Source organism: Lepidochelys kempii, chromosome 3 (assembly GCF_965140265.1).
Source record: "Lepidochelys kempii isolate rLepKem1 chromosome 3, rLepKem1.hap2, whole genome shotgun sequence".
NCBI lineage: Eukaryota > Metazoa > Chordata > Testudines > Cheloniidae > Lepidochelys > Lepidochelys kempii.
In genome coordinates, this window is record NC_133258.1 from 125,655,047 (window position 1) to 125,682,557 (window position 27,511).

Here is a 27,511-nt window from a genome sequence, read left to right on the forward strand (position 1 = left end):
AGGCAAACGGTCACTCTGGGTCAGAGCCCCATACATGCCGCTTCTACGATCAGCGACATGGCATTCTAGGAGGGGACCCTACCACTACCCCACTACTGTCTGTGGACACCTGCAAGGGGGGTGTCTCACGCAACAGGGAGGAGGATTTTGTGGATGAGAAAGAGGAGGAGGAGGAGAATGCGCAGCAGGCAAGCAGTGAATCCGTTCTCCCTGGCAGCCAGGACCTTTTCATCACCTTGGAGCCAATACCCTCCCAAGGCAGGATCCCCAACCCTGAAGCTGGAGAAGGCACTTCTGGTGAGTGCACATTTGTAACTACAGTACAGGGTTTAAAAGCAATAGTGTTTAATGTTTGATTTGCCCTGAAGAATTGGGATGCATTCGCGGCCAGTACAGCTACTGGAAGAAAGTCTGTTCACATGTCTGGGGATGGAGCGGGAATCCTCCAGGGACATCTCCATGAAGCTCTCCTGGAGGTACTCAAAGTATTCTGGAATCATTGCAGCACAAAGCATGGCAGCGAATGGTCCTGGGTTTTGGTCGCATTCAAGCAACATTCGGTCTATATCTTTCTGTGTTAGCCTCAGGAGAGTGATATCATTCATGGTCACTTGGTTGAAATAGGGGAATTTTTGTAAGGGAACAGTAAAAGGATCCCATTCATGCTGGGCTGTTTGTGCTTGGATAAAAAGGATCATCCCAGAGAATAGCCATGCGGTGGGGTGGGAGGTGGTTTGTGCTGCACATCCACCCAAAAACTGCAGCCCCTCCTTTTAAATGTGAAACCCAACCCATTGCTTGCTATGGGAAAGGATGGTGCTGCAGTCTGAAACCATTCTCACATGTTATGCGTAAGAAGCCAACCCCACTTACCCTTTGCCTTACCATGGCTCCATGGAAATCGAATTCCAGCCGTGTGTGATGTGTCACCATACTGGCAGGCACTCAATATAAAAGGCAAAATGCGACCTTGTACCTACAGCACATGTGCCGTCTGCTGTGAATTGCTTGATTCATTATGAAAGGGGCAAGGCTCTGGGCCCTCAGCCACTCCAGAGGATGGCCCAAGCAACAGGAAGGCTGTCATTCAAACAGTTTGATTTGTAGTGTGACTACAATAAACAAAGTGGCCTTGTCCTTCCCTCCTCCCCACCCCACCTGGGCTACCTTGTCAGTTATCTCCCTTTAAAAAAAAAAAAATAATAAAGAAAGAATGCATGGTTTCAAAACTATAGTTACTTTATTTTGAAGGTGGGAGGATGGTTGGCTTACAGGGCATTAAAATCAACAAAGGGGGTGGGTTTGCATAAAGGAGAAATACACACAACTGTCACACCGAAGCCTGGCCAGTCATGAAACTGGTTTTCAAAGCCTCTCTGATGCACAGCATGCCTTGCTGTCCTCTCTAATTGCCATGGTGTCTGGCTGCTCAAAATCGGATGCCAGGCGATTTGCCTCAACCTCCCACTCCGCCATAAATGTCTTCCCCTTACTCTCACAGATATTATGGAGCACACAGCAAGCAGCAATAACAATGGGAATGTTGGTTGTGCTGAGGTCTGACCTAGTCAGCAAACAGCGCCAGCGAGCTTTTAAACGTTCAAAGGCACATTCTACCACCATTCTGCACTTGCTCAGCCTATAGTTGAATTGCTCCTTACTACTGTCCAGGCTGCCTGTGTATGGCTTCATGAGCCATGGGAGCAAGGGGTAGGCTGGGTCCCCAAGGATAACTATTGGCATTTCAACATCCCCAGTGGTAATTTTCTGGTCTGAGAAGTAAGTCTCTTCTTGCAGCTGCTCGAACAGCCCGGAGTTCCTAAAGATGCGAGTGTCATGTACCTTTCCCGGCCATCCCACGTTGATGTTGGTGAAACGTCCCTTGTGATCCATGAGTGCTTGCAGCACCATTGCGGTTTACATACTGGCTGCCAAGGTGGTTCAGTGCCAAGATGGGGATATGCGTTCCGTCTATTGCCCCACCACAGTTAGGGAAACCCATTGCAGGAAAGCCATCCACTACGACCTGCACATTTCCCAGAGTCACTACCCTTGATAACAGAACATCAATGATTGCACTAGCTACTTGGATCACAGCAGCCCCCACAGTAGATTTGCCCATTCCAAATTGATTCCTGACTGACCGGTAGCAGTCAGGCGTAGCAAGCTTCCACAGGACTATCGCCACTCGCTTCTCAACTGTCAGGGCATCTCTCATCTTGGTATTCCTGCACTTCAGGACAGGGGAAAGCAACTCACAGAGTTCCAGGAAAGTGGCCTTACACATGCAAAAGTTTCGCAGCCACTGTGAATCATCCCATACCTGCAACACTATGTGGTCCCACCAGTCTGTGCTTGTTTGCCAGGCCCAGAATCAGTGTTCCACTGTATCAACCAGCCCCACTGCCACCATGATGTCCCAATTGCCAGAGCCCATGCTTTCAGGAATGTCTGTGTCCATGTTCTCATCAAAATCATCCTCATGCTGGCGTCTCTTAGCTGGTTCTGCATATGCTCCAGGATAATGCGCGAGGTGTTTACAATGCTCACAACAGTAGCGGTGAGCTGAGCGGGCTCCATGCTTGCCCTGGTATGGCATCTGCAGGAGAGCAGAGTTGCAGCAGAAGTGGTGGATGATGACGGATGTCATGAGAATAGATATTTATACAGAATGACGAGAGGACCTGTGAGATGGATTCATAGCACCAGGAGAGCAGAGCTGCAGTGGAAGTAGTGGATGATGACAGTTAGCAGTCATATTGCACCGTCTGCTGACAGCAGCATCCAGGACACAACAGCAGTGGTGACAGTTAGCTGAGCTGAGCGGGCTCCATGCTTGCCGTGGTATGGCGTCTGCATGGAAAAAAGGCGCGAAACGATTGTCTGCTGTTGCTTTCACAGAGGATGGGGTGACTGATGACATATACCCAAAACCATCTGCGGCAATGTTTTTGCCCCATCAGGTATTGGGAGCTTAACCCAGAATTCCAATGGGTGGCAGAGACTGCGGGAACTGTGGGATAGCTACCCACAGTGCACCGCTCCGTAAGTCGATGCTAGCCACGGTAGTGAGGACGCACTCCGCCGACTTAATGCGCTTAGTGTGGACATAGGCAATCGACTGTATACATTCGATTTCTAAAAATTGACTTCTATAAAATCGACCTAATTTCGTAGTGTAGACATACCCTAAGTTAGAAACTCACTGACAACTGTGTCAACTGCCTTTGTCAGCTACTGTTAGTGCATAAATAATCCCATGTTTTCACAAGTATGAATGAATATTCTAACCTTCCTTTTTCAATACTAGGTTGTCTTAAGTACCACAGTAAATCTCCCCCACCCCTGGGTCACCTATCTACGCTCCTAGGCTATGTCTATGCTACAAAATGATGTCAACCTACTTATGTCAGCATACAGCCATTATATCACTTGTGTGTGTGTATGCTTTGCTCCTTGTGTTGGCAGTGTGCATCCTCACTAGAAGCACTTGTATCAATTGTATTGTCACTGTGGAGCATTAACAGTCAACATAAGCAACACAGTGTCTACACTGACACTGTGTCAACCTAATTACATTGGCTGTGACTCTTACCACACTATGTCTACACTACAGACTTTACAGCGGCACAGTGTTATCACTACCGCTGTGCTGCTGTAAGGTCTCCCGTGTAGCCGCTCTTTGCTGGCGGGAGAGAGCTCTCCTGCCAGCATAATTAAACCACCCCCATAAGCGGCATTAGCTATGTCAACAGGAGAGCCTCTCCTGCTGACATAGAGCTGTCCATATCAGCCCTTTTGCCGGAGAAACTTATGTCGGTCAGGCAGGTGTTATTTTCACATCCCTGACTCACAAAAGTTTTACCGACAAAAGTGGTAGTGTAGACAAAGCCTAAATCGATGTAGAGAGCCACTTACATCAGCAAGAGCCAAATTTAAGGGAAGACAATTTCACAGCTAGGTCGACGCAAGGCAGCTTATGTTGATCTAACTGTGTAGTGTAGACCATGCTTCAGAAATATGCTAACAGGGGTCTCACCTTCCCCAAGCTTGCATTTAAGATATCAGGCATCTCTGCATGGAATCCATGACATTGGCAACATCAGGTCTTGTCTACACATGGAGTTATCCCTGATTAACTATTTCTAGTTAACTTCATATGTGGACATTCTTATTTCAGAATAAGACCGTCCACACATGGAATTAACCAGGAATAGTTACTCAGGGATAACTCCATGTGTAGGTGCATTAGCGTGCACCAGCAGGGTGTAAATTCTAGCCTGCAACAGCACGTTGTGTTAATTAATCTGTGTGGACACCAGCTGGTGCACACTAAAAGTTCCCTAGTGTGCATTAATGTAGTATTGTTTGAAATGGGACTACGTTAATGCACACAAAGGAACTTTTAGAGCATGCTAGTATGTCCACATGGGCCAGTTAGTGCATAGCATACTGGTGCAGGCTAGAAATTGCACCCCACTGGTGCACGCTAATGCATCGTGTAGCTATGCCTCAAGATACTCTCTCACACACTGTATCTGAGTCTCCCCTGGAGAAACACTTTATGCTGAAGCTAAGTCATGGGACTGCCTATTCAATGAGGTTCTGACAAAAACCTGATCACAAAAGTATCCAATATACAGTTGTTTTTTTAAAAGTTCTTTCAAAATTGGCACATCTGTCCTCCTGCTGCTGGTGCTGCTCCACCCACCACACATTCACATTTACTTTCAAATCTCAGTATATAATATTTCATTTGTCTGCCAACAGTATCATTTGAGAAAGGTCAAAATAAGCTTCTCTTGATTTTCAGCCACTTTAAAACAAATAAAATGGCCTCTCCAAAGAGAACAGATACATTAGTACACTGGGAAACAGAAGAATGCAATTTTACTAATAACTATGTAATAGCAAAGCATATGGACAGTCCTTGCAGGCCAGGTGCTAGTGAGTCTCTCTTTAGTCAAAGCAACACAACCACATACCCTCTCTCACAAGCCCCATACAAGTGCCAGATCATTGTCCCCTAGGGGCTCCAAGGGCACGCACTCTGGCACATATGCCTGCTCCGTGCAAGCAATTCAGCTGTACCTGTTGCCCTTTATAAACCATGGTTCATCCCCGACCCAATTATAATGTCAATGATGTCCCAACTCCAAAAAATGGCTCCTTCAAATTTTTATTTCACTATTTCTGGATACGTCCAAATGCATGTGTAATATGTAACATAGCATCAACCCCTTCACTTCCTGGGAGTGATATATGAGGTCTGGCAGATGTATTTTTGTTGATCAGACTTTTTATTAGTGTGCTCTTGTACACCTAGCTATATTTGCAATGTTACTGAGCATATCTGATCACATTAACTCCTAGTGTAATGCCAATTAAGTCAATGGAGTTAAACCAGGGATGAATTAGGTCTAATGGCCTGTGTATTTGGGGAGATTATGGACACGGGGACACTGAATGAACCACTGTCTGTACTAGTTCCAACTTGCTAGCTTAGCCTTGTGCTCTGACCCACTCCTTTTCGGAACGGTCTATAATACAAACGCATGATTATTAGGGGGCTCTCTCACAGAGTTCCATAAAAATCATTTCTGGAAAAGAGCGTGTGTCCTTTTCTCCTGTTCCAAAGTGCCCCATCCCTGCAGTGCTGCACATCAATTGGCTGCTGCAACCATCTCTGTAGCGAGGGGCATTTCAGTGGTGCTCTCAGGTGAGTCTCAGAGTATGTCACTTCAGGATGAAAGGCATTATATTTATACACACACACACACACACGTAAGACAATACAATTTGGGGAAAGGAACTTAATGCAGCCTAACACATTAGAAGGAGAGAGCTTTATTTTTTTCAATTACAGTGATTACAGAACACCCACGCTCATATGTACTCGTGTAGCACACAAGCACACTAGTATCTGCCAACCTCAAAAAATTGAAATTGGTTGTCTCTCCAACTGTCTCTCCATCCTTCTAATTCCCTCCATCCTTAATATCCTTGAATGAGTTGTTTACAATCACTGCCTTAACTTCCTGTCCTCTAACTCACACCTTGCTCCCCTCCAACTTGGCTTCCTTCCTCTCACCTCACTGAACCAGCTCTCACCAGCATCTCGCTTCTTTTCCTGCCCACAACTCATCAGGATCTCTTTTGCTTTGTCCTCCTTCTTGACCATTCTGCACTCTGAAACACAGCTGTCACTTTCTCCTCCATGACATCCATCCTACCATGACTTTCATAGTCCTGTCCTTCTTTGGCTCTCCTCCTATTTCTCTGACTCTTTCAGTGTTTCCTCTGGTGGTTTCTCCTCCTCCTTCCCTCTCTCCTGTCAATGGGGGATCCAGAACTCTATTTTATACTTGGAGGACCTCTTCTGCTCACACTGATTCAATTACTATCTTTTGGTCAATGACTCACAAATCTACATCTCCATACTTGACCTATCTTTCTTAGTTTCATCCTGTACATCTGACTAAGTCTCCAACATGTTACCTTGGATAGCTTGCCATCAGTTTAAATTTAACATGGCCAAAATTGAACTCCATATATTATTTTTCCTTTCTTTGCTACTTTCTCCATTGCTGGTAACATCAACATCCTTCCCTGTGCTCAAACTTGCATCCTTAGAGTCATCTTTGACTTCTCCATATTCTTTGACTTCTCCATATTCTTCTGTTCAAACATCTGGGTTGTTCCAGTCTTGCTGAATCTTCCTCCACAATTTAACAAAAATCCCAGCCTTCCCATCTGTCCAGGTAGCTAAAATACTTATCTATGCATTATTGACCATCTGCTTGACAGCTGTAGTCACCTCCTCCCCGACCTCTCCGATACCCATATTGCTCTGGTCTGTTCAAAATGGATCTGTGATGATCTGAACCTAAATTATGTGATAAGGTTCTTAGATTCTCTGACACCCTACCACAGCAGACTGGAATTATCCCAGTAGCTTCATTTACATGGGTTTCAGTGAAACAAATATGAAAATGAGTAATATAAACACAGGGGCTTCTGTACTAACTATTTATCTTTACATTAAATTAAATTTATGTTTCCCCTACATTTTCAGTTTTTAATGAGGCACAATTTTTTGTCTTGACAACACAATTGTATCATGGAAGTTATCTGGGTCATACTGGAAGTTTTGTATGATCAGGAGGGGCTATTTGCTATTCAGCAGAACAGAATTCACCAAATAACCTACTATGAGTGGGGGAGTGTGCAAGACCGATTAGCGTTGTGTGACAAACACATTAGCCAGATGCTTCTACTCAGTGGTCCCTAGTGAAAAAATTAACAATTTTGACATTTAAACTGTCATCTTTATGTTTCAGAGTTAACAGTCTTAGGAAACGAATGAGATGGTTCACACCTATGAGAGCTATTATTTCAGGATGTCTGCAGATTCAGAAAAAACACTTCATCAGTTTCTATGCTAGGACTTCAGCGTTTTCTTCAAAACCAGTAGAGCAGCAAACAATTTTGTTAAGGGGAAGTGTAACTTCTGGAGCACACTTCTATGCAAGAGATAGATACCACTGTAAATTCCACCGGTGTGGAATTGCAAAATATACACGGCCCTGCATATATAGCACGGAGAACATTGCTGACACCTAAATCACCACCACCACCATCACCGCCACCTATATTTTTTGGTTAATCAGTAGCTTAGAATTTACTTTCAGCATCTGCTGTTAGTGGGTGGCATCATCGCTAAAATAGAATTATCTGCTTATCCATGTTTTGCCTTTTTTATTTAATGGACATTATTCTGAGAGCATTTATCAAACGAACAGTTTAATTGCAAAGTCTTTAGACACTTTGATTTCTGTTCTGGTTTGTTAACAGTGTGTGGCAAAAGTAATTTCTGAACATCAACTATATGGGGCAGTAATAGTATATATTTGGGGCTGGGCTCTCATTTATTCCAAGGTCTGTTTCTAGCACTCTGGCAGTACAAAGGCCCCTCTGCCAGAGTGGTGTGAATGAGAACCAGACAAAGGGAAGAATTACTTTAAAGAATTATTAAATTTATCTAGCTAAAGCTCTTTACTTAATCTACAAATGGAACAACTGAAAAGGCTTCCACACAATGTATCTGAACCAAACTAGGATATAAAAAAAGCAGTCTTCTCTCCACTCCCCCGAGTGCGTGTGTGTGTGTGTGTATATATATTAGTGCATTAAACAAAGCAGAACTTAAGAAATATTTCCATTTTTAAATATATCCACTCAAAAATATAAGCAAATCTTAATTAATAGGCATATGGTGTATATCGTGGGGTGGGTGAGGGTGGAATACAAGATTAAGGGCAGGTCTACATTACTGCTTATGTCGATATAACTTATGTCGCTCAGGGGTGTGAAGAAGCCACCCCCCCCCCGAGCGATGCAAATTACACTGACCTAAGCACTGTCTACACCAGCACTATGTCAGCAGAAGACACTCTCCTGCCAACAGAGGTTCTGTCTCTCATGGAGGTGGAGCAATTATGCCGATGGGAGAGCTCTCTCCCATTGGCATTGAGCCTCTTCACCAGATGCACAACAGCGACGCAGCTGCATCAGTGAAGATGCGCCAATGTAGTGCTTCTAGAGTAGACTAGCTCTGAGAGAAAATGAATTAGGCCCTATCTACACAAAGTTGCAGACATTTAACTAACTGAGTTGAAAAAAAAAAACCAAAAAAAACCCCATACCCTTAGCTAAACTGATGCCAGCTTGTGTGAGGACCAGGCCTTAGCCTGGGAGCCACTTCCCCTCATGGAAAATCTGAAAACATTCTGGGCCTCATTCTCCACTGCCTTGTACCCTGCACAGTTATTTACACTAGTGCAAAATGAGTGTGTAATGTTACCATTCTGAATGTCTATCAGCTTAAAACTGCTTTGCACAGGTGGAAATGATGACACGGGACAAAATACTGAAGAATAAGTTTCTGTGTAAAGAAAGAATTCTGCCTATGTGTTATTTCCCCACCCCCTTTGCTTTTCTTCTCTCCTCCGAAACCCAGGCCTCTTTGGCATCCCCCGCAAAATGAGCAACCTTGTATCACCAATCACTTGAAAATCTTAGTTTTGATTTTTCCTTAATTATTTTTCCATAAAATTGTAATTCTTCTAAAAAAAAAATGTTGATTGCACTTAACTTTGTCTCTGTTGATGCTCTGTCAGTTTAATTGCATGGAATTGGTTTTGAATTCATTTTCAAGTGGCACTTTCCCCTTTTCATGTTTAAAAGGTCACTTCTTCATTTCGGTTTTATTTTTCTCTCACATCTCTGTGAACAATCTCTTCTGCTTCAGTCAGGCTCGTAGTAACAAGGAATGAGCCAAGATATATTTGTCTTAGGCCAGGCAAACAGGGACCCATGTGGCCTACCTTTAGACTGGGGCAGGATAAAAGGCCAACACGGCCTCCTCACGGTTTGGTGACATCTCCACTAATCCTCCCTTCGTTTGGAAACGATTACAAAAGTCACCTGAAAGTGTCTACTGAAGAAGTTTTCTAGAAGAGTTAGGTGGTCCAACATGCTGCTCTCACACTGGTTGAAATTGATAGTAGCTCCACTGGTTTCCATGGAGTTACTCAACATTTACAATTGTGTAGGTAAGTGCAGAGTTTGGCCTTTTGTGTTCAGAATCCAGAGAGACAATAGTTAGTGCATAGCACAGAGCAAAGCAAGTTTTTTTATGCGAGTAGATGTTTAAAAGTTATTTTGTTAATGAAGTGCAATGCACAGGTGTATTTGTGCGACTTAACACATTCATTTATATACTGTGCTCGAAGGGTTATATATTCATTTCTGCATAGATAGACAACACGAGGTCTATACACTGCTTATATTACACCTAAGCCCTCTTTTAAAATCTTTACTGGTGCATAGATCTTGTCCTAGTGCTCTGCACAGGGGTGAATTTCACCTTCTATCAATAAAGTGCTGGTGAGAAAATTGGCAAGTGCAGATTATAGTGGACAACATTCAGTTGTGGAGCAGAGCAAGAGGGAAAAATGAATATTGTCTATAAATTAGATTCTTGGCAATGGCATAAACTGGCTTTGGTCAGGTGACCCTGTTTAAGAAAAACCTGAGTACATACTGCAATATAAGGGCATGATACACTGTTCCACTGTATGTAGGACTCCCAGGGAAGCTCCTGACTGGAAACTGATGGCAGGCTGAGGCTCTTGAGGGTTTAATGATTTTATAGATTAACACATATATGCAAGAATAACTGTACAGGAAACTTTCCCCTCTAACCTGAATCAAAATGTCATTATTCCATTTCTTTATGTATTATTAACCATATATAAAGAACAACTCTAGGCAAGGTTGTGAAAAGCCTTTGTCTGCAATGCTACTAGTATACTAAACATACCAAGCTAAACCTCTCTTTTTTAGCAGACACAATCAATACTTTCACCTAGATGTGACCATGTCAGAGAAACATATATGAATTAAAAACAGCTGACTGACTCAATCCAGATAAGAGATAATACACAACGAGAGAGAGGAGACCTCTGAGGAGCTGGGTGGGACAATGTCCTCATCCTCCACTTTCCAGTCACCAAGGTAACGTGGAAGTCCTGAGGTTCTCTTGGACTCAACATTGCTCCTGGATACTCATATAGCAACAATGAAGAGAAATGCCTTCTTTCAAATTCTGCTACTCAGAAGTGTGTGCTCATTCCTCTCAGACAGAGACCCAGCCATTGATCCGGGCTTTTGTCACTTCCAGGTTCGATGCAGCACATCCTATCCTTGGCTAACTATTGAGGTTCACGTGGGAAACCTCCACTGGGGCAACACATAGGAGCCCACCTTTTAATAATAATTTTTAAAAAAGCACATCACACCGTGCTCCAATAACTTCCCCATTACATTTCAGATCCACTTCAAGGTCCTGCCCCTACAGTTGCCTTAGACCCTTACCTAAGACTCAGCTCATGATCTCCATCCCGGACACAGCTCTACTTTATGATGACAAAAGCTGAAAGATCCTATGGTGAACTTTTGCAAGCAAGGGGCAGTGCAACTCTTTACCGTTAGAGAGGATGACTAGCTCAAACCTGGCCAATTTTAGAGCACAATGTAAGAACCATCATTTTGTCCTCTCAGAAACAATGGTGGAAGAATGACTAGGCAACATCTTTCATTGGGGAAGATGCAAAATATTAACTAACAACGGTGGACACTTTATGGACACAACTACTGCAACTGTAAATTTTGTAACTCGCATCTAGATACCATGATGATGAGTTCATTAGAAATGCAAAGATAAGGAAAATAAGATATTCTGATAACTACAGGTATCAAAATCTGACCACACTTTGACAATATAACAACTCTGAATAGAGAGAATAAAAGCTATAATCAAATCCTTCAGCCACAGTTTTCACAGCAAAAAGATTTTTAAGGTAAAATGAATTTTAAAAACCCAACATGTTAACTAGAGTTAATTGAAAATTTTCATCTATTTTCATTTTCATTTGATGAACAAGTGTTTTTTTAACTATACCAAAGTTTTTGTGAGAACATTCATTTCCCCCCTTTTCCTTCTTGCCACTAGAAGCAGAAAAACGGGTGGGGAGAGGAAAGAGTGGAAAAAAGGGGTGTGTGTGGGGGGGGGGGATGAAGAGGAAAAAAGAAAAACCTTGACATTTTTGTTGCAAAGTGGCCTTAGCAGACCAGAGATCATAGCCACAAGTGCTTAAGTAAACTCTTCAGAGGGATTCCTTGTTTTTTTGTCTTTTGTTTATAGGATAACATGCTACTCCAGGGGTGCCGGATTTCTTGCTAGCAACTGGCCACCCTGTCATTCACTAGTCTGGTAATACCCATATCAAATTCACTGTCATTGGTGCTGGACCAAGAAATCTGTGTGGGACAAAAAAAATACTCTCTCAGTACTGACTGGGGTGTGTGTGTGTTGCTGCCTTTTAGTAGCTGGCCCAAGGACAGGATTTCGACACTCCTAGTTTTTGAAGTAGAAGGACGAAGCTCTAGCCTGAGCTCCCCAGATGTGTATGTATTTAGTAACTCTGTCTTCAGCACAGGGATTCATTACAACTGGTTTGATTCTAGAGGGTTCAAATTTTGTATCATATCAGGAGCTCATTGCAGGACTGGGGCCTAATGTATAAAGGAAAATGCATCTGATGACTACAGTCTAGCCCAGTGGTAGGCAACATGCGGCCCGTCAGGGTAATCCACTGGCAGGCCGTGAGACAGTTTGTTTACATTGACTGTCGGTAGGCACGGCCGCCCACAGCTCCCATTGGCCTTGGTTCTCTGTTCCCAGCCACTGGGAGCTGAGGGAGGCCATGCCTGCAGACAGTCAATGTAAACCACTGGGCTAGCCCCGATAGACATCTAGACTTACAGTAAAACAACTCTATTCAGTTTGGCATAATTGGTGAGCCCTACTCATGAGAGGTTCCAGACTGGAATAGCAGCAATGTGGCAGGTCAGGACTGAGGGGCCTCAGAGGAATGCTGCAGAAAAGCTTGCACAGCAGCTGTTTGTGGTCCAGAAGTTCGAGTACAGGAGTGAGTGCCAGGAACCCCCAAGTTCTAATCTCAGCTCTGACAGTAATTCCCTTTGACTCTGTTATTTAACTTTATCTGTAAAACTACGAATACACCTCTTTCCCCAGAATATTGTCAGGATTCATTCATGGCTGTAAAGTGGTGTGCAGATTAAAAGCACCATGTAAAACACATTGTGTTCTTATAACTAGAACTTTCAAACTAAATATAAAAATAAGTAGGAACAACCTTGACTTTGGTATTCTATAATTCCCCAACCAAAAACATGTAACTATTCTTGTCCTGGAAGTTGTTAGGTTTGGTTATAGTTTGGTAAAATTATCAGATACTTTAGGCAGAAAGATTCATATGCTACTGTGCCCCTAGTTCATACATGCAATTACAGTCAGATGCACAAATGAGGTAACTCCATTAACAAAAAGAAAAGGAGGACTTGTGGCACCTTAGAGACTAACTGATTTATTTGAGCATAAGCTTTCGTGAGCTACAGCTCACTTAACAAAGGATCAATTGTGCACAGTTGTGTGCAATCTAAGTAATGGCATGTGCACACATCCGAACATCTAAATTGTCTGAAGACCTGCTCCTAGACGGCAACATTTAATTTGGCATGAAAAGATGGAGACTGAGAACATATTTAGATTGTGTAATAATAGAGCATAATTTTTTTCATCACAGTGTAAACAAGCTTAAGATGTCCAATATATGAAATGTCTTTTGGATATAACTGACTTCATTACATTAAAAAACAGACAGTTGTAACCAGTGAATTCATAATCATAAGACTGTTTTTGACTTCTCTCCAGAGCATGTAGTACCCTGGAAAAGAATGCAAACTGCAAATTAAGCCTTCAGTTACGTTCAGCAACCTGACAGACTGGCCCAAGAAATACTGCTATGTCTAGCAGATTGGAAGAGTGATGTGTTCATTGCACAGAGGTGTGAAGGATCCAGCCCACCCCAGCTCATCTCACAGAGCACAGCTGGTGAACTGTACACAAAGGGGGAAGCAAGTGGGAGGGGGAAGAAAGGGCCTGAGGTAAACTAGGAGACATCTTTGCCTTCCATCATCCCCTCCCACCCCTTCCTTCCAAGCAGTTTTCATTGCCACATCACCAGAAAAGGATTTTCAACCCATGGAGCATTCTGGGAAGTGTTGGATCAATTTGCGAAAAAATATATAAAGGGATCCAGGAGCACAAGTGAGCTTTCTCAGTGAGGTTGGGCGTCCATCACTCACCCTTGAACACAGTCATTGCAACACAAGACCATTGGAAAGCTTGCATTTGTGCTGAAGATATTAGTCATAATGATGATATTAAACAATTAGACACGTACATCATAAGCAAAATGCGGTGTCCTCTGGGGCTGCAGCCAACTGGCATACAGGACACACTGCGCAACAGTGGGTGGGAAGAGAAAATGTTGTACTGACACACTAGGGAAAATTCTGTTGACAGTCTCTTTTTTTTAAATCAGCTTCTCCCCTCAGAAAATGCTTCTTCCAACCACCTGCCCTCCTCCTCCATGTGTAGACCCTCAGACTTCCCCATCTGCTCCATTCTCCACAGAAGCTGTGCGTGAAAGGCAGAAGACAAAGGATAGAGTCAGGGAGGTGATCCTCCCAGCTGTAGGGGCACCTCATTCTTACACAGTGCTTTTTGTTGTTGTTGTTTAAAAGCAACTTTAGGAACTTTAATTAAGTATGGTTAATTAAATCTTACAACACCCTATAAGATACATTATCATTCCCATTTTACAGGCATGGTCAGTGAGACAGTAGTAACTTCACTCTCACACGGCCATGAAATGAAACAACAATCCCAAGCCAGTTTCCTGCTGACAGGGAAGGAAGAGTGAGATATATTCATTCCTATTCTTTGCTTTTGGGAGGTGCTCTGGGATGGACACTATGTCCTTCCAGTTTCTTATATTTGTGCCCACTGCCAGAGAGTGGGTCAGATTCTCAAATACAGTCTGGCCCCTTTGTGCTACTTGGTATCTTGGTGGGAGGGGGACCCTCAACGGATGTAAAGCCAGTGAACCCAATGTTTCAGCCAGCCTCATTCCCCCCCAACCCAGGCGCAGGATGCATACTGCAGAAAGAGTTAAGAAGGGGCAGAGGAGAAAGCTCCTAATGAAACATAGGCCATGTGGCCTAAGTAGAACAGCCCCCTAGAGCAGCTCCCACCTGGACCATTGCTGGCGCAGACTGGGCCACGGAATCTGGGAATCAGTTATGGCTGCCTCCCAGCAGCTCCCCCCACCACTCTCTTACACCAAATGGAGTTTGGACACAGGGGAGCATCAGTCCTAGACAGAGCAAGAACTATGTCATTAAAGTAGCATTATTTGAAAGCACAAGTTTCTTAAATATGAAAGTGTTACGTACCATTTTCAGCTGCCCACATCGGTTGCTCAGAAGGACATTGGCTGACTGTGCTACACTGGTTCTCACAACAGGATGCGAAGGAAAAGACTTAGCTGCAACCACTGTAAAGTAACATCAAAACCTCAGTAATAATGCTCTGGGTTGAGTTAAAACCCCATTGAAATAGCTAGGTGTAAACTCATGCTTCAATTAACATGACTAAGGAAAAGCCCTCACCTAAGACAAAAAGAGCACCAGAGAGCTTTTGCTGAGTATTGTTTTGGTTAGGGGTATAGAGATATTATATATATATATCTATATCTATCTGTGTGGAAAGCCAGAACAGACAAAAACAAAAACTGGGAATGACAGAGGGAGGGAGCGAGCAGCTGAAAGCATGCTGTCTGACTTTGGAAAAAAACATAGGGAAAGGTTTTGGGGTTAGGTGTGCAGGCTGAAATGAGTGGGTTCTTGGTGCTATGAGTAAAGGAAACTATTTCCTGCTATTTAAGTCGTTCAGAGAGACACTGAACTTTGTACATTCTTTGTAGATAAACAAAACTGCATCAAAGAAATACACAAATATCACCAATTTCTCCCCTTAACTGGAACAGCCTGCTAGTCCTAGAATTTTTAACTAGCCACTCTGGTCAACAGGGATAACAGTAATAAGAATTTCTCTCTGTGTTATAAATAATGTTGCCACTCTCAACTAGAATGTGATTTTTTATTGTATCGACTCAATATAATCCTCCTATTTGCTCGAGTCTTTAGGATTCACTCTTTCCACTGTGACTTCAAGAGCTTGCAACTCCAATTCTAGCCTTAAAGCATGTTTATGGCAAACATAATTTCCCCAATCTTACCAGAGTAAAGGGCCAAATCACCCCCTTCTGTGGAAATACTCACCAAAGGGAACAAAACCCTCATAAAATAGCAAAAATGCTATTTTGACACATTGAAAACCAAGCTGGGTGAACTCAGTGAAAGATGAGTGGGAGAAAAGAGAAACCAGCAGCCACGTGGAAAAGGCAAGGCCCGGGGTTTGACCTTGGAAGCATGCACCACCCAAAATTCCACGGGGAATCCTGCCTCCAATTTCATGCAGCACATGGCCTGCTGCATGTTCTCCTGGGGACACCTTAAAAATGGCAGCATGGTTAGTTCAGTGGCTGTATTATCTGATCTCCTGGTCTGTGGCTGCATAGTATTACCCATCCCTCCCACTAGAGGGTCCTAACAATGCTGCAAGATCAGTTCTACTGGGTTGTCCATTTATAAGTGAGGGTTTCACAGGGGAGCAGCCACGTAGAACATGGTCTCACAAAGGTAAGCGAAAACTAATGCATCTTCCCTGTCTATGGATTAATACCATGCAAACCCATGACATTTTACACATTTTCCAGAACCATAAATGAATCCCTAGCTCTTGATACAATGGTCACGTACCAAAATCAGAGTCCAAGTTCACAAAAAGATTAATGAACTTCAGCCAACACACAGGGGTGATAGCTCAGTGGTTTGAGCATTGTCCTGCTAAACCCAGAGTTGTGAGTTCAATCCTTGAGGGGATTCAGATCCATTTAGGGATCTGGGGCAAAAATTGGGGATTGGTCCTCCTTCGAGCAGGGGGTTGGACTAGATGACCTCCTGAGGTCCCTTCCAACCCTGATATTCTCTGATTCTCTATGGCAAGCTTGCCTTGCATTTTGAGTTTGTAATTAAACCTGACCTCAAGTACATTTCACCTATGCTTGGTCTTCATTTATGAATATTTCTACTCGCCTCTAGCTAATGTCATTCTAACACATTGGGATGTGGCATTTATTCTCTTCAAATTGAAAAATATTCCATTTATTTTAAAGAAAAATGTGCTATAGTCTTAGTCTCTAACACTCAAACAAACTGCAACAGTGAGGCAAGTGACCCAGGGAAACCCTGCTCCAATTTAAATAGCCACATATTAGTGACAGATTAAAACTTTTGTTAGAAAATATATAAGATTATAAAACACAAACACAACCATGTCTGTTCATGTGTGTGTAAAAATGGTATTATAACCATGAATAGCAAAAGAAAAAAATGTATGAACGGACAATTGCCCATGGTAAAAAAATACAGTCGGGGTCTCATGGTCAAGTAAATAACTTTTCAATATTCACTTTTTCTTTTCACTCTCCTTGGGCAATAGAATTAAACCTCAGATTCAATTTTAATTCTAATCAATTTCTCTTTCTTTCAGTTTAAAGAGGTTTTAATATGTAAAATAAAAACCAAACGTATGTCTGAGTATTGTAGATGTACGCACACAAACATAAAACATATCGGTATATGTAAAATGTTATATAATAAAGATGCTTTCTTGTTCTCACAAACAACACAAATCTGTTGCATCCTGGTTCATGGCAACTGCAGAAGAATATTTAAATAAAACTTTATAAATGAAATTTAAGACATATTCAAGAGAGTATTTTTATTTATTGGTCTCATTTTCAATGTCCGTTGCACATCTGCACCCCAAGTTTGCATGCACAATCATAAAGATTGATAGTCATTTGCCTAGGTTATGTTCATATTTGTGTGGGCTCAATTGCTATAGATTTTATATACATAAGCAGAATACAAAAATGTACCTGAACATACAAAACTTAAAAATCTAAACTGAGTAACATTAGTGCATTCCCTCAATTGTGTTTAGATGCTAAAAAATTAAGGTGGAAGAAACAGTTGGTTCTCAAGCATAAATTACCCTGTTGGGGGTTCACTGCTGTAGTTTTGTATTCTGTAAAAATGGGATTAAATAAAGGGAAAACCTATTTATATTGTGCTTGATTCAATGCCCACAGCAGTCTATAGGAGTCTTTCCACTAACTTCAGTGGGGCTTTGGATCAGACATATGATTGTGCTCATGAGTCAGATTCTCAAAGGTTCAGTAAGAAAATGGTTGTGACAGGGATAAAAGTGATTCAAGTATAGAGTTTTCATACTCTTTGGTATCACACTTTTAGACTAGACAGAGATAGTTATTTATTACATTTACTATTTGTTATTTTTATTATAGTAGCACTCAGAGGTCCCAATAAATCAGATCCCTATTGTGCCACAAAGTAAGATTCATTCCAGATCCTCTGCTGGTATAGACTGATGAAGCTCCCTTGAAATCAGTGCATCTACACTGATTTACATCAGCTGATGATCTGTCTCTCTCTCTGACTCCAAATCCTACAAACACTTAGGTATGTGTGTAACTTTATTCATGGGAGCAGACTCATTTAGTTCAGTGGTATTACTGACATGAGTAAATTTATCCATGTGCATGTTTGCAGGATCGAGGCCTGAATTAAGACATGATGTGACAAATGGATGCAAAACAAATGGAGGGAGTGGAGGAGGACGGGCAAGGGTAACAATGAGAGAAACACATGGTTATATAGACTACCTATGAGCACAACTTGTTTGCAGTGTTGTTATAGCCGTGTTGGTCCCAGGATATTAGAGAGACAAGGTTGGTGAATGTCTTTTATTGGACCAACTTCTGTTAGTGAAAGAGATGAGCTTTTGAGCTACACTGCGCTCTTCTTCAGGTGTGGGAAAAGTCACAGCTAGCAGCAGGTTTCAATTTTTTTTAAAGAAAGGCTATAATTGTACGAATTATATTAATGATCACAATAATCTTATGTTGACTAATTATTTCCTCATTTTCCTCCCTCAAACACAAATGATTATGAATGCAATACAATATTAAAATTAGTGTTAATCCTAAAACCATCTTTTTCAAAATATGTTTTAGGCTGTTTAGGGATTACATTTACAAAATAACATTAAGACTTCCATCTGCACACACTAGCGTTAGTGTTTCTTGTTCCTTACAATTACTAAAAACATGTTTCTTTATGAATTTTTTTGATTTTATTTTAAATTTAAATTTCTTTTTCCTTTTCTTCTTTCTAAATCCAAGATTTTTGTTATGTTACAAACATGAGAAAAGTGATATATAGTATTGATTTGAAGGGGTGAAATTTTACAACTTAGCCAGATTCTTCGCTGGAATATATCAGCATTGTTCCATTGACTTCAATGGAGCTCTACTGGCTTACACCAATTGTGAATCGGGTCTCTTGTTTTGATGTCTTGTTAAAATCAGATTAAAAAAAATAAAAAAGTAAGCTCTTAAAAGTATTCAGAAGAGACAAAGTGTGTAAGAAACCCAACTTTTTGATTTTATAGCCTGAAGTTTTTCTTTGAGCCGTGAACCGTGAGTGCCCTCTAGGATCAGTGTCCAAAAGTCTTCATAATCTTGCTGGTTCTTTAAGATTCCATGTCTAGTTAACTCATTCTGCAATCCTATAATCTTTAAAAAAGAGGAAAAAAGTGAATACAGAATTTACTATTCTGAATTCTTATGTGCAACAAAGCCAAATATAAAATTATCAAATAATGGGCCAACTCCTGTACTGGTTGATGCAGTGCATATGAGCAGAGAAGCCTTCTGATGTGCCCTTTACATTGGAGAAGCTGCTAGTGTGGACAGAATTCCTCAGTGATCCACTGGGATATAAAACTACAGTGGGACAGATCTTACTGCTCCACTAAGAAAGGCCAAAGCCCGCTTCCTCCCCCTGCATCATAGCGTATGTGCTAGCTCAGTGGTTTTCAACCTGTGGGGTCCGCAGACTATGTGTAAGATTTCTAAAGGGGTCCGACCTCCATTTGAAAGTTTTTAGAGGTTCACAACTGAAAAATGGTTGAAAACCTCTGTGCTAGCTAATGGTGATGAGGTCTAGACACAGTCCATTTTATTTTTTCAGATTATGTCCCCTTGGAGTTGTGCTGAATGGGCTGTTGCATTAGGTAAGAGTACATTCCATCAGAGAAGCGTACACTGTACAGGTATCCTGCCTAGCTGCTTGTACAGGGGAAGTGGTTCTTTGTATCTTCTATCCCCACCCATACCCCATCACTGTAGAACAAGGGGTTAAACCCTGGAACTTTAAATCTAAATCCTGTTCCTTTAATACTGGAGAAACTTCCTGGAAATCACACCAATTTAAAGATTCAGTGTCCAATAAAGATTCTCTCCAAATGGCACAGTTAGCATGTGATGATGCCATGAAGATCCTTCAACTGTAAAGTGTAGGCACATTTGTATTTTATGTCATTATAATCAGTATGCAAGTGGCAAATGTATGAAATGGAGTTGAAATAGACTTAAGTGGAGATCCTGGAATTTAATTTATTTTCTCTCTCTGGGATTTATAAAACAAAACACCTCAGGAGCCCACCAGCTATGCCATTGTTCACACCCTAATTCAGCTCTTCTCAAACCAGTTCAAACAATCACTTTCTGTTTAAAAATAAAAGGAGTACTTGTGGCACCTTAGAGACTAACCAATTTATTTGAGCATGAGCTTTCGTGAGCTACAGCTCACTTCATCGGATGCATACCGTGGAAACTGCAGCAGACTTTATATACACACAGAGAATATGAAACAATACCTCCTCCCACCCCACTGTCCTGCTGGTAATATATATTTGTGTATATAAAGTCTGCTGCAGTTTCCACGGTATGCATCCGATGAAGTGAGCTGTAGCTCACGAAAGCTCATGCTCAAATAAATTGGTTAGTCTCTAAGGTGCCACAAGTACTCCTTTTCTTTTTGCGAATACAGACTAACACGGCTGTTACTCTGAAACCTGTTTAAAAATAGATGTCAGTATTAAGCACTGGGAGGTGTGGACGGATGACTTCAGTTGCTTCCCCCCACCCCCCACCCCCAAGCAGAGGGCATAAGACTAAAATTTGCATATATCTAAAATAAATGAATAAAATGACGAAAAATAAAATCATAGGACTTCAATTCCTTTTTCAATCATTCAATCTCAACAGAAAATACTCTTTGCATTTTCACATGTAGCTTCATGTTATTTTCCTCAGTCAGTCAGTCAGCAAAAGAGCTACACTAAACCAATTTGCCATCCATTCTGGCTGTCACATGGGAAAGCACTGGCCACAAATAAATCAAGGATCACAAGGACAAAATGCATAACATTACATGGAAATCTAACCCCCTTCCAATCAATTTGCTCCATATCACAGAACATTGACACCTTGACTGAAATAAACAAAACGTTAAGAAATCTAACATATCACCACTGCATAGATGGCTTCCAAACTTAATTTTATCACTAAGAAATTGATCCAATCCCCTGTGGCTATACACTGTTTCCCCATATAAAAATATATATACATATACTAAAGTGAAAAATCTGCATTTGAGAAAGAACTTCTAGATATGCAGATTAAGGGTTGGTTCCTAAAGAGAGGCATAGATAAGATGCATTTTCTCAAGGGTCTGTGAGTTGCTGTTTAGGGTCCATTTGTAATTCAAAAAAAAAAAAAATCATTGTAGGAAGAGCAGATGACCGGGAGAATGAGACTGGGATCTTTTCACTAGTTCTAATTCTACCCCAAGTCAATTGTGACTAAAATCAGTTACTCTTCATCAGCTGTTCTGTGGCCTCTTTTAAATTAGTAACAAGAAAAGGAGTACTTGTGGCACCTTAGAGACTAACCAACTTATTTGTTAGTAGTTTCAATCCTTTTCCCAGTGTGTAAGGGTCCATGTTACAGCTGGCACTATCCAGCACTCTTATGGGTGGTCTCAACGGGGAGGCCAAGGACTGAATGGGAATGGGGTTTGAAATATTTTGTCTTCTGCTGATCAAGTCTCCTTGGGTCAAGAGTGAAGGTATATTTGTGCGCAGTGTGGGAAAGCCCAAATTTCTGCAATCTGTACCTGCTCAGTTGATAATCAGAGGTTTTTAGTGTGCAAGGTTTTCAGCCTGGCACCTTTCAGAAGCATTAAACAGAGATTTATGGGTGATGGTGGAAATTGTAGGCAAATGGCATTCTTAGAAAAAAAAATAGAGAAAATATTATGCATTCATTTAATATATCTAAACAGAGGTTTAGATTAGAAACAATTGCTCCAAATCCTTAAAAAAACAATATTCATAACATTTGCTAAAACAATTCAGAAGCAATACTGAGAGCAAATCGAACTCTTGCAGCATACCAGGTAATTACTGGACTGTGGAATAGACTTGAGGTACTTAGCATCGTGAGACAATTTGCAGTAGGGCACTTGATGTCCAGGGATACACTTAAAAGAAAGATAAAGTTTTGGTCAGTATTTTTTTTCCAGTAGCTGGGAAACAAAGCACAAAACAAATGACAAGTAAACACTCAGCCACAGGAAGCCATTAACAACAGTGGGCACCAATTAGGACCCAGCAGGTATTCCTAACACCGCCTGGTGCTCTAGCTCCGCCTCAAATGCTTTGACATAACACTCACAAACTTAGGCTTAGGAAACAACAGGCTGTTTCATTTACTCAGCAATTTGTAGCCACATATTCCTGCTGATAGGCCCATAAACCTGTTTGTAGTCTTCTTCTGTTTCCCTTCAAGTTTGTGTCATTAGAAACTGCAATTACTGTCTGCCCAAAGGAGCATACTTTTGAGGACATAAAATAAAATGAAGATACTGTGATCCCCTCTTTCTTTCTCTTGTCTCCTATTTCCATCCTCTCTTCTGCTGAGAAATGTAAAATCCAATGGCTGATTTAAGGAAAATCTATTAATGAAGAATATTTTTGCTAGTTTCCTCTTCTCTCCACATGGACTTTGTTTTAAAAACAAAAAACAAAACAGAATTTTCAAAAAGCACAACTTTTTTTTAAAAAGGGGAAGTAAATGATTATTCTCAAAATTAAGCCATGGCCTTAATTACAAAGCATTTGCACAACAAAACAAAATACACCTTTTCCCCCTACAATCACAACCAAAAAAACAATCAGTAAAGTAGATGTAAATATATATATAAAATGTTTGCATTAATTATAAAGATATTTTGCATTTCTATAGCATCTTCCATCCAAGAAACTCCAAAGAACCATCCAATCCCTTGAAAAACATTTATGAATTAAGCCTCACACAATGCCCCTGTGATAGAGGTAAATAAGATTACCGAAAATATAAGATGTAATCAATTTTTACTCTTGGGTCACAAGTCTTCAAAATAAGACCTCATCTTCACTGCTTTTAAAAAAAATGTATTTTTTTTTTTACCTTGGAACAGCTAATGTGTGTGAATTATCCTGAGGCAAAAACACTGTGAAGACCAGGAACTTTAGTTTTACCATAAGGTAATCTCATGAATGGTAACCCCTGGAGGGGGTATAGCACTGTGTACTTTGCCTCATTTGCCTGATGGTAAAACTCAAGTGCCTGGTCTTCAGTGTGTTTTCACCTCAGGATAGCTTGTGCATGCTAGTTACCCCAAGGTTAAAAACAAAACAAAAAACACCCCTTTCACACACACACCCCAGACTATTTTTTTTTAAGCAGGAAAGACAAGGCTTAAGAGAGACTGGGAACTGCCAAAGCTATTGTGTCTGATTCTGTCCTAAATTGTGCCAAGAATCAAGAGGGATTCTCTGGGAATTACACTATTGCAAAACCAGTGAGAGATCAGAATCCGGCTGAGTTTTGAGGACTCTTCCTATCATGCATCATGGTATATTCTGACCCCGTGAAGTAGGTGAAACAACCTACTGATGCCACTTTGTTGTCCTTTTTTTTTTTTCACCACTCGCTGACAGTAAGTTAATAAACACATCATCATCAATTAAAGTCACATAATTTCTTGATGCTTTCTTCATAACTTAGTTAATTCATCTAGACTTCATTAACAGGCCAAAAAATAAAAAATAAAGAGGAACATAAGTGGAATAAAGAGGTGACTATAGTCTGAAATAATTTTGAACTCCCCAAGTCATTCAGATCCTATGATGCCTTAGGATAGGATTCTGTCTTTGTCTTTAGTTTCCTGCATTTTTTTCCTCTCTTTTTCAGGAAATCGAATCTGCAATAATCAACAGATTAGCAAGTCAGCTTCCAATAAACCACCTGTCCAAGTTCCTTGTGGCATTTCTAGCCAGCTACTCACTTCAGGGAGCCCATTGCCAGTTTTTATGAAAGTTTGCAACTCTAGCCTCTCAGAGCTCTATAGGTACAGTCCCCCTACCTGATGGCTGCAGGAGGCTTGGAACCAAAAAGCCCCAGTAAAATGTGACTAGCAGCAACAGTGGGGACAAGTCTGCAACAGAGCTTCAAGGTTTCATGTAAAATGGATTTGGAAAGAACATCTAGATGCCTTGGGTCTTACAGTGCAACCAGCGTAAATGGATACATAGTATACAGATGCTCTTCAAGCTTCCCACCACTTGGCCACCCGAGAAGGATAAATCACTCAATACCTCAGAATCCCAGTTCGTGCTGATGGCTCACTGTGTCCGATGACTACTTGATGGAATGTAGCCGGCAGGCTTCCAAGCACTGATGTAATGTAAGAGGGCCCATGCATCGTTGAGGTGCTACTTCTCTGCATGCTGGGCATTAGTGAGGTGTTGACACCACTGCACTGCAGGTCAGCACCTTAGGAAGGCCTTGCTGCCACAGGTGCAAAGAGAGACAACAGAAGGAACATGGGCACTAAATTGTCAGAGCCTCAGTGGTGTACCAAGAAGGCCTCGCTCCTTTGCCTCCCTGTGTACCTAAGCACAGAGCCGGGAGAGTCTTTGCAGCTGCCAAGGCTCCTAGTGAATAAAAGAGTTCCTTCCAGCACATCAGGGAGCTGCACTGAGGAGCCTTTGTGGTGCCCAGACTGACACATGGAAGCAGAGGAATTTAGTAGCTGGAATTTGAGTTACTGACCCCCTCCAGGCATTGAACTGGTACTGTCACTTGGAAACACAGGCAGATGCTTTGCAGGTGGGGAAATTGAGGACGGAGAAATTGAAGTAATTTGTCCACAGTCAGAGAGAACTTCTATAGCAGGGCAAGAAATAGAACCCAGAGCTCTTGATACCTGGCTCTGTACCTAACCACAAGCACAATCATCCTCCCTTACTTTATATCCACCGTGGGCAAAGCTATAGTATAGGGTGACCAGATAGCAAATATGAAAAATCAGGATGGGGGTGGGGTAATAGGTGCCTATGTAAGACAAAGCTCCGAATATCGGGACTGTCCCTATAAAAATTGGGACATCTGGTCACCCTACTATAGTATGACTTTATGCAAGCGTGTTTTCCTTCTTAGGACTACTTACTCCTCTTCCAGTTGTCTTAAATAAGCCCTGTGTAAAACCCTCTGATGTCCGTTTTACAAACTGCAGTGAAATCTAGCAGCAAGAAAAAAAGCCTCATTGCATGCATGCTTCCTTGTTGTGCACAAATATTTCAGCTCTGTCTTGATATTCTCAAAAAGGATTTTTGGGTTGCACCATATAACCGACAGCTGGGGATGCAGTCTTACTTCACCGCACAGGGATTTATGTACACAACTCCTGTTAACACAGTGTCTGCGCATGCATATGTGCACACACAGAACTCATAGAACTGTGGGACTGGAAGGGACCTCTAGACATCATCTAGTATAGCCCCATGCACTGAAGCAGGATTAAATACACTATCATTATTATAGCTGTTTGGTGCAGGATACATCAAACCTCTAAGGTGCCCGCAGCGTTCCAGGTGTACCGCGAATTGGAGGGAAGAACTGTTGTAGTCACTTCAGCAACTAGATCTTGTAGGCACTACAGTAACCACTCGCACACCTGGTTCAGTGAAATGATATTTTATCAGGGCTGGGAGGAAAGAGAAAGACTGCAGATACCCTCGGTACAGAGTCTTAAACAATTCAAGTTCAAGTGAGCCATAGGGGTTCTTGTTTGGGTCCCTGGGGCAGCCCAGTCAAGAATCAGGGCTCTTCAGGTCTAGTGCCAGGTGTGCCCTCTCTTATCCAGTCACTATCCCACCAAATAGGACCTTGCAGGTTTCCAGGCCAGGCTTCAAGTATCTCATTGGGACCCCAGTGCACCATCATTCACAACACTACCTAGACCTTCACTGATGGGGATTCCTTAGGTAACATATCCCAGCACCCAACTATCCCTATAGTTAGAAAGTATTTCCGAATATTTAATCTAAACCTCCTTTGCTTCAAATTAAGACAATTACTTCTTGTCCTGCAGGTTAGATCTTTTATGCAGTGAAAGACACTTCTGAAAATCCCAGCCTATATACTGTTATATAAAGTAGAAGACTATAAGGAATTAAATGCACACACAATACAAATGCACAGAGATACACACACATACTTATGAGATATTTTCTTTATATTCATGAAGGAATTCAAAATTTAAATTCCTCACCGAAGAGAGATGTACAGTCTCAACTATACCATCCGTTATACCTTTGTTTGACTCCTCTTAACTGCTATAATTTTTTCTTCTAACCCCTCTTTTGTTTGCTACCTCATTTCATCTGACATTATACTATCAATTTACTATATTACACGGATGGTTTTTCTCTTTAGTTCTCCTTATTTTCAGTGCTGCAAGCTTTTTGGTTAGATTTAGTTTACAACAATATATTTATTATACAATATGTCCCTAGCGAAAAAATAAATTAACAATTGCCTCATTGTTTGGAATAACGAATTCAACAATACTTCACCTTTGTTATTAAAGCAGCAAGAGTTATTTCTCCCTCCCCATGTCTATGAAGCAAATGTAAGAAAATCCTCCCACAAAAACATAATCCAGAACAAACAAAAAACCACCCAAACCATTGGGAAACTAAAAATCTTCTACCTCTTTAAATGCAGAAACTGTTTTATGCCACTATTACTTACATTAGTGTGTGATGTTTAAAATTAATACTCATTTTGGGTCCAATCCTGCCATTCTTACTCAGACAAAACTCCCACTGCAGTCAGCAGGAGGGTTAAGGATTCCAGGGCTGTGCCATTGATACACACAATCTATATAATAATATTGAACATTCAGAACTTCAATAAAAAGCAAGCAGAGCGCTCAATCCTTCATAAACCAAACGTATGACATCACCTGTTGAATACGTGACTATGACCCAAAATGAAGTACACACACCCAAAACCAGATTGAGAAAGGGACGATAATGAGGGTTTTTTTTTTTTTTCTTCTATAGACTTCCATTATCTTTTGATTCAGGACTTTCACTTCTGATGTTAATTATTTGCAAGCAGGAAAAAATACAGAGGTGACACCAGATTAGCATCAGATGAAATTAGATGTGGATCTGAAATCAGATGTGTCTTGTAAATATTTACCTTTGAGAGGAATGGAAGAAAGAAAGATGTAAACTTGAGACCCAGCCTTCAATCATGTTTCTGTGCCTAGGTGAGGCAGTTTATGTTATACAGACGCTCCCCGGGTTACGCAAGACCCGACTTAAGCAAATCTGCACTTACAGAAAAAGTTCCGTAAAGCTAGAAATAGGAGGTTTGGGTTTTGGGGGGGTTTTTTTGGCATAACGGTTGGGTACACGTTTCCAACTTACACAGAATTGAGTTATGCAAGGCGTTCTAGAACGGAACGATTGTGTAAGTCGGGGAGAGTCTGTACCTACAATCACAGTGTTTTCATCCAAGGCAGAGTGGCTTAAATTATTAAAGGTATAAAGCCTCATTATCACACA

The 27,511-nt window shown here is 41.4% G+C and overlaps 1 protein-coding gene across 6 annotated transcripts in view; it reads right to left on the reverse strand.

Moving 5' to 3' along the window:
* The window catches only part of LOC140909185 (uncharacterized), a 101,546-nt gene that overhangs the window by 32,222 nt on the left and 41,813 nt on the right, over window positions 1–27,511 (reverse strand). For 5 of the 6 annotated variants that reach the window (XR_012158127.1, XM_073337892.1, XM_073337889.1 and 2 more), the window contains 3 exons: window positions 22,003–22,089; window positions 19,139–19,277; window positions 14,947–15,047 (listed from right to left, as the gene is read on the reverse strand). Coding sequence is in view for 5 of the 6 variants with exons in the window: in XM_073337892.1 (XP_073193993.1) it covers window positions 14,947–15,047; window positions 19,139–19,277; window positions 22,003–22,089 (327 nt within the window). In the remaining variant the exon portion in view is untranslated. The remainder of the gene's footprint in view (window positions 1–14,946; window positions 15,048–19,138; window positions 19,278–22,002; window positions 22,090–27,511) is intronic. The other variant, XM_073337893.1, reaches the window with a different exon arrangement.